This window comes from Salvelinus alpinus, chromosome 13 (assembly GCF_045679555.1).
Source record: "Salvelinus alpinus chromosome 13, SLU_Salpinus.1, whole genome shotgun sequence".
In the NCBI taxonomy this organism is placed as follows: domain Eukaryota; kingdom Metazoa; phylum Chordata; class Actinopteri; order Salmoniformes; family Salmonidae; genus Salvelinus; species Salvelinus alpinus.
Window position 1 is genome coordinate 58,142,246 of NC_092098.1, and position 8,286 is coordinate 58,150,531.

The following is an 8,286-nucleotide window of genomic DNA, read 5'->3' on the forward strand; positions in this document are numbered from 1 at the left end:
ACTGAACAGTCCTACAGTAGTTGTAGAAGGAACAGTCCTACAGTAGTTGTAGAAGGAACAGTCCTACAGTAGTTGTAGAAGGAACAGTCCTGCAGTAGTTGTAGAAGGAACAGTCCTACAGTAGTTGTAGACTGAACAGTCCTACAGTAGTTGTAGAAGGAACAGTCCTACAGTAGTTGTAGAAGGAACAGTCCTACAGTAGTTGTAGAAGGAACAGTCCTACAGTAGTTGTAGAAGGAACAGTCCTACAGTAGTTGTAGAAGGAACAGTCCTACAGTAGTTGTAGAAGGAACAGTCCTACAGTAGTTGTAGAAGGAACAGTCCTACAGTAGTTGTAGAAGGAACAGTCCTACAGTAGTTGTAGAAGGAACAGTCCTACAGTAGTTGTAGAAGGAACAGTCCTACAGTAGTTGTAGAAGGAACAGCCCTACAGTAGTTGTAGACGGAACAGTCCTACAGTAGTTGTAGAAGGAACAGTCCTACAGTAGTTGTAGAAGGAACAGTCCTACAGTAGTTGTAGACTGAACAGTCCTACAGTAGTTGTAGAAGGAACAGTCCCACAGTAGTTGTAGAAGGAACAGTCCTACAGTAGTTGTAGAAGGAACAGCCCTACAGTAGTTGTAGAAGGAACAGTCCTACAGTAGTTGTAGACTGAACAGTCATACAGTAGTTGTAGAAGGAACAGTCCTACAGTAGTTGTAGAAGGAACAGTCATACAGTAGTTGTAGAAGGAACAGTCCTACAGTAGTTGTAGAAGGAACAATCCTACAGTAGTTGTAGAAGGAACAGCCCTACAGTAGTTGTAGAAGGAACAGTCCTACAGTAGTTGTAGAAGGAACAGCCCTACAGTAGTTGTAGAAGGAACAGTCCATCCTAGCAGGACACTTACTGAGGCAATAGACCAACTCAGCTTCTCCTCATCCTCCCTGAAGTAGGAACTCATTCACTCCCCCTACCAGATTGTCCGAAACATTGGTTTGGTGTGTGTGTATGTTACAGCGTGAAGGCGCCTACTCCATAACAGTGGTAGAACACATAGACATGTCTTCTGAAGGGGTCCACTATGAGGTAGGAGAACGACTGTTCCTCTTTTTCTCTGGCTGGGTAACACACACCGGATGCATCCTGAAGAGAACACACAGGATAAGATACGGCTGAGAGTCTCTCTCTCTCTCAATTTCAATTTAATTTAAGGGGCTTTATTGGCATGGGAAACATATGTTTACATTGCCAAAGCAAGTGAACTAGATAATGAACAAAAGTGAAATAAACAATAAAAACTGAACAGTAAACATTACACTCATTACACAAAAGAATAGAGACATTTCAAATGTGTTATGTCTATATACAGTGTTGTAATGATGTGCAAATAGTTAAAGTACAAAAGAGACAATAAATCAACATATAGGTTGCATTTCCAATGGTGTTTGATAATAATTCTCTTTCAATAGCAGTAATGATAATATAATGTTACCAGAGCGAAGACTTTGATGACAGTGGAAACCACACTGATCTCCTTGTTCTCTGGATTCTTCTGAACACTAGAACACAAACCATCACAACCATCTACTAGTGTAGGGGTGTATGGTGTGGTGTGTGTATGGTGAATGGTGTGTGTGTGTGCAGTGCAGTGTATGAGTGTGTATGGTGTGTGTTTAGGGTGTATGGTGTGTGTATGGTGTGTATGTGTGCAGTGCAGTGTATGTGTGTGTATGGTGTGTGTTTAGGGTGTATGGTGTGTGTATGGTGTGTATGTGTGTGTATGGTGTGTGTTTAGGGTGTATATGTGTATAGTGCAGTGTATGGTGTGTGTATGGTGTGTGTTTAGGGTGTATGGTGTGTATATGGTGTGTATGTGTATAGTGCAGTGTATGAGTGTGTATGGTGTGTGTTTAGGGTGTATGGTGTGTGTATGTGTGTGTATGTGTATAGTGCAGTGTATGTGTGTGTATGGTGTGTATGGTGTGTGTATGTGTATAGTGCAGTGTATGTGTGTGTATGGTGTGTGTTTAGGGTGTATGGTGTGTGTATGTGTGTGTATGTGTATAGTGCAGTGTATGTGTGTGTATGGTGTGTGTTTAGGGTGTATGGTGTGTGTATATGTGTATAGTGCAGTGTATGAGTGTGTATGGTGTGTGTTTAGGGTGTATGGTGTGTGTATGTGTATAGTGCAGTGTATGTGTGTGTATGGTGTGTGTTTAGGGTGTGGGTGTATGGTGTGTTTGTGTGTATATATTGTGTGTGTGTGTGTGTGTGTGTGTGTGTGTGTGTGTGTGTATGGTGTGTGTGTGTTTGTGTGTTGTACGGTGTATGTTTATGGTGTGGTGTGTGTGGGTGTATGGTATATGGTATACGGTGTGGTGTGTATGGTGTGGTATATTGGTATATGGTGTGTGTGGTGTATGTTTATGGTGTGTTATACAGTGTGGTGTGTGTATGGTGTGTGTGTGTTTATGCTGTGGTGTATGGTATATGGTATGGTGTGTGTTTATGCTGTGGTGTATGGTATACGGTGTGGTGTGTGTGTGGTGTGTGTGTGTGTAGTGTATGGTGTGTGTTTAAGGTATGGTGTATGGTGTGTATATAGTGTGGTGTGTGTGTATGGTATGGTGTGGTGTACGGTGTGTGTGTGTATGGTGTATGTATGGTGTATGTGTGGTGTATGGTGTGGTGTACGGTGTGTGAGTATGATGTGGTGTATGGTGTGCGAGTATGGTGTGGTGTACGGTGTATGTGTGGTGTATGTGTGGTGTATGGTGTGTGAGTATGGTGTGGTGTACGGTGTATGTGTGGTGTATGGTGTATGTGTGGTGTATGGTGTGGTTCACGGTGTGTGAGTACGTTGTGGTGTTTGGTGTGGTGTATGGTGTAGGGTGTACGGTGTGGGTGTATGGTGTATGTGTGGTGTATGGTGTGGTTCAAGGTGTGTGAGTACGTTGTGTTGTACATTGTGGGTGTACAGTGTGGTGTACGGTGTGTGAGTATGGTGTGGTGTACGGTATGGTGTACGGTATGGTGTATGGTGTGGTGTACGGTATGGTGTACGGTATGGTGTATGGTGTGGTGTACGGTATGGTGTACGGTATGGTGTATGGTGTGGTGTACGGTATGGTGTGGTGCATGGTGTGGTGTACGGTATGGTGTACGGTATGGTGTATGGTGTGGTGTACGGTATGGTGTATGGTGTGGTGTACGGTATGGTGTATGGTGTGGTGTACGGTATGGTGTATGGTGTGGTGTACGGTATGGTGTATGGTGTGGTGTACGGTATGGTGTACGGTATGGTGTATGGTGTGGTGTACGGTATGGTGTATGGTGTGGTGTACGGTATGGTGTGCGGTATGGTGTACGGTGTGGTGTACGGTATGGTGTATGGTGTGGTGTACGGTATGGTGTATGGTGTGGTGTACGGTATGGTGTATGGTGTGGTGTACGGTATGGTGTATGGTGTGGTGTACGGTATGGTGTATGGTGTGGTGTACGGTATGGTGTATGGTGTGGTGTACGGTATGGTGTATGGTGTGGTGTACGGTATGGTGTACGGTATGGTGTATGGTGTGGTGTACGGTATGGTGTATGGTGTGGTGTACGGTATGGTGTATGGTGTGGTGTACAGTATGGTGTATGGTGTGGTGTACGGTATGAGGTATGGTGTGGTGTACGGTATGGTGTACGGTATGGTGTATGGTGTGGTGTACGGTATGGTGTATGGTGTATGGTGTGGTGTACGGTATGGTGTATGGTGTGGTGTACGGTATGGTGTATGGTGTGGTGTACGGTATGGTGTACGGTATGGTGTACGGTGTGGTGTACGGTATGGTGTATGGTGTGGTGTACGGTATGGTGTATGGTGTGGTGTACGGTATGGTGTATGGTGTGGTGTACGGTATGGTGTACGGTGTGGTGTACGGTATGGTGTACGGTATGGTGTACGGTATGGTGTACGGTGTGGTGTACGGTATGGTGTATGGTGTGGTGTACGGTATGGTGTACGGTATGGTGTATGGTGTGGTGTACGGTATGGTGTACGGTATGGTGTACGGTGTGGTGTACGGTATGGTGTATGGTGTGGTGTACGGTATGGTGTACGGTATGGTGTATGGTGTGGTGTACGGTATGGTGTACGGTATGGTGTATGGTGTGGTGTACGGTATGGTGTACGGTATGGTGTATGGTGTGGTGTACGGTATGGTGTATGGTGTGGTGTACGGTATGGTGTATGGTGTGGTGTACGGTGTGTGTATACCTGACCAGGTCCCTATAAATGGTTCTAGTGGTGTCTATGTAGGGGTTGATGGTGTCTTCATACTGACACAGCTCTCCTCCCAGAGTCACGTGTTTAAACAGAAGGAACAGGAATTCTCTCCTCTCCATCACTCCATACTCCTCACTGCCATCCTCCTGCAGCATCTACACACACACACGCACACAATGCATAAGACATTATGATAGCATAATAGGAGCATAAAGACATTTTTAAGTTGCATAATAGGAGCATAAAGACATTTTTAAGTTGCATAAAGACATTTTTAAGTTGCATAATAGGAGCATAAAGACATTTTTAAGTTGCATAATAGCATTAATGTGTGTGTGTTTGTGAAGGTGTGTGTGTGTGTGTTACCTGTCTCAGTAGGTCGTAGTCAGGGTATGTGTCATGGAAACATTTGGTGATGTGTCCAGAGGGGGTGATGATTCCACTGGAGTAGAGAGGGTCAAACATCTCCATACTGACCTTACTGCACGGCACTACCTCTGCCTGTACACACACCACCTCACCCTCTGGAACACACACACACACACACACACACACACACACACACACACACACACACACACACACACACACACACACACACACACACACACACACACACACACACACACACACACACACACACACACACACACACACACACACACACACACTGATGGAAGATACCTGCCATCTTACGGGCTCCTGACCAATTCTATTTCGTGTTTTTCTACACTGATCGTAACTTTTTTAGAATACCTCATGATAAGCTGCAGACCATACTATTTACCTAGAGAGTTCAGATATATTTTCCGTAGTGGTCTATTTATCACCAAAAACTGATGCTGGCACTAAGACAGCAGTATGAGCTGTATAGGGACATAAGCAAACAAGAAAATGCACATTCAGATGTAGCATTTCTCGTGGCCAGTGATTTTATTGCAGAACACTGAAATCTGTTTTACCTCAACAAATTAAGCGGGAGGCCGACACAAAATCACACCAGAGAGAGCTCTTTCGAACAGGACAGTACCTGAATGTTTGTTTCTGGACCGCCCCAGGCCGCAGGCGTGGTCGAGGATAGCAGGGTTCGGTACACAAATCGGGTTCTCGGTAGATCAGGGTCCAAAACCGCCAACAGGTAAGTCCAAACATCCAGGTCATACACGGTAAATCCAGCAGATATATTATCACTTCCTCTTTCTCAATGGTTCACAGGTCCACAGTTCCTTGCTCTCTCTCTCTTCCTGGTGTGGCTTGACCCGTAATATGTGGGTCGGTCCCACCTTGCTAGCGCTCCCTTTGCTTCTGGGTATTGTCGTTTTTGGCGGTCGACTATTTTGGGATCTGTAGTTCTTGTAGGGGTGGCCATTTTGTGCTTTGTAGTTCACCATCTGGCCATCCCTTAGCGAGAGGTCAGAGCCCGTGTATTAGTTCTGCCCTCACATATCTGCCATTTATCACTCGGCCGCCTTCTTTGCCATTAACTTTAGAGCACCTTTACTCCACACACAGAAAACGCATACAAGGCCCTCCCTCGCCTTCCCTTTGGCAAATCAGACCATAACGCTATCCTCCTGATTCCTGCTTACAAGCAAAAACTCAAACAGGAAGTACCGGAAGTGGTCCGAGGAAGCGGATGCTAAGCTACAGGACTGTTTTGCTAGCACAGACTGGAATATGTTCCAGAATTCATCCGATAATATTTACATCAGTCACCGGCTGCTTCATTAATAAGTTCATCGACAACATTGTCTCCACAACGAGCGTACGTACATACCCCAACCAGAAGCCATGGATTGCAGGCAACATCCGCACTGACCAATCGGTTAGAGCTGCCGCTTTCAAGGAGCGGGACATTAACCCGGACGATTATAAGAAATTACACTACGACCTCTGACGAGCCATCAAACAGGCAAAGCATCAGCAATAGTCTGGGTAGCCATTTTCCATAGATTAGGGCCTAATTAATTGATTTCAATTGACCTATTTCCTTATATGAACTGTAACTCATCAATTGTTGAAATTGTTGCATGTTGAGTTTATATTTTTGTTCAGTATAGATGCCTATAGGCTATTTAAGTTAACTTATTTTCTTTGATCTGCATGTTTCTGTACTTGATTTAGTATACTCTTTTTATTTTATTATATTTACAATGTCACTTTGATTCCTTTACTATGTCACTTTTGTTGCCATTTTACTGTGTGAGAAGCCTGTCAATAAAACATTTAATTTGATTTGACTATTTATTTTTTGTCACGTGTTGATCCAGGGAACCAGGACTGGCCCTCGCTATCTGATATTTTGCACACACACACACACAATCATTTACAGTATTTATAAATACTTATAGGAAATCCCCAACTGTTTTTCAAATGGACATGGCATCCAACGTATCTTAAATAATACAAATTGATCAGAATAAGTGGTGACAGGGTTTGACGCTGAAAAAGCTTCTTGCCTCTGACTGGCCGCTGTAGTGTAGCGGGTGGGCTGCGTGGGGAAAACGGCACGTGATTGGCAGGAGCAAGACTGCTGCTTTACAAAGTGTCATATCACCCCATGAATGAGGCAATTGGCAAAAAAACCTGTCGCACAGCGTGTGACCACTCTGGAGGGTCGCAGGCCTTCGGATTGCTAACTGGGTAGAGGTGACAGAGGTGACATGACATACCCAGAGTAACCCAGGCTCCAGCCTCCATCTTCCTGAGGTTGGTCAGCACACAGGGGTCTCTGAAGAAACTCTGACACACACACACACACACACACACACACACACACACACACACACACACACACACACACACAGTTACTATTGGTCCTTTACAAAGTGCAGTGCCTGGAAACGTGTGTGTGTACGTTAACTCACCAGTGTAAAGTCGTGGCTGTTGTATGGGTAGAAGGTCTGGTCAAAGCTGAAGGCCTGGGCTGAGATACGCCCGAGCATGGACCTGACACACACACACACACACACACACACACACACACACACACACACACACACACACATCCATTAGCTGGTTTCACTAGAGAACTCTGACACACTGATATACCTAGCTAGTTTGTCTGTCTACATAGCTGGTCGGCTAACGTTAGTAACAGTAGCTAGCTATGATGTTGTTGATAACTATAGCTAACTATAACTATAGCTAACTAGCTATTAACATTGACAAATAAATGACACAAAACCATAACATCTATAACGTCACCATTTCATGAGGAGTTGTAGCGTGCTTTTGTCCCGAAGGAATGAAAATGTCTTGGTTGGGAGGAGGTTGAAGGAAAACTTAGTCTCAAACGGACTATTCTTACATGCCATGTCGACCGTCGGGTTGTTGATGTCTATTGGTCACCATGGCGACGGAACCCCACTCAACAAATAGTCTACCAAAAGGTGCGTTCGTAAATTCACTCTGGAGCTACGGAAAGCCAAAATGTTCAGATCGTCTTACATGGAATTCGTCTGAACACTTGTAATTAACATTTTTCACTAGCTTTTTTCAGAAGTTAAAAGTCATTTTTACATATATTCATTACACCTGTCCAGTGTGCATTTACAGGTGATTAGAACGCTTGTTATGGTCATTTTTACATATATTCATCACACCTGTCCAGTGTGTATTTACAGGTGATTAGAACGCTTGTTATGGTCATTTTTACATATATTCATTACACCTGTCCAGTGTGCATTTACAGGTGATTAGAATGCTTGTTATGGTCATTTTTACATATATTCATTACACCTGTCCAGTGTGCATTTACATTTACATTTAAGTCATTTAGCAGACGCTCTTATCCAGAGCGACTTACAAATTGGTGCATTCACCTTATGATATCCAGTGGAACAACCACTTTACAATAGTGCATCTAACTCTTTTAAGGGGGAGGGGGGGGTTAGGAGGATTACTTTATCCTATCCTAGGTATTCCTTAAAGAGGTGGGGTTTCAGGTGTCTCCGGAAGGTGGTGATTGACTCCGCTGACCTGGCGTCGTGAGGGAGTTTGTTCCACCATTGGGGTGCCAGAGCAGCGAA

The 8,286-nt window shown here is 44.4% G+C and overlaps 1 protein-coding gene across 1 annotated transcript; it reads right to left on the reverse strand.

Moving 5' to 3' along the window:
• Nucleotides 1-331: 331 nt before the first annotated feature.
• Nucleotides 332-7,621, reverse strand: cfap300 (cilia and flagella associated protein 300). Its single transcript, XM_071339910.1, has 7 exons — nucleotides 7,463-7,621; nucleotides 7,123-7,204; nucleotides 6,928-6,997; nucleotides 4,622-4,779; nucleotides 4,247-4,410; nucleotides 1,475-1,541; nucleotides 332-1,125 (listed from the first exon to the last, which is right to left on the reverse strand). The coding sequence occupies exons 1-7, from the start codon at nucleotides 7,570-7,572 to the stop codon at nucleotides 994-996; spliced, it is 783 nt and encodes a 260-aa protein (XP_071196011.1). The 5' UTR covers nucleotides 7,573-7,621; the 3' UTR covers nucleotides 332-993.
• Between the last annotated feature and the right edge of the window lie 665 nt (nucleotides 7,622-8,286).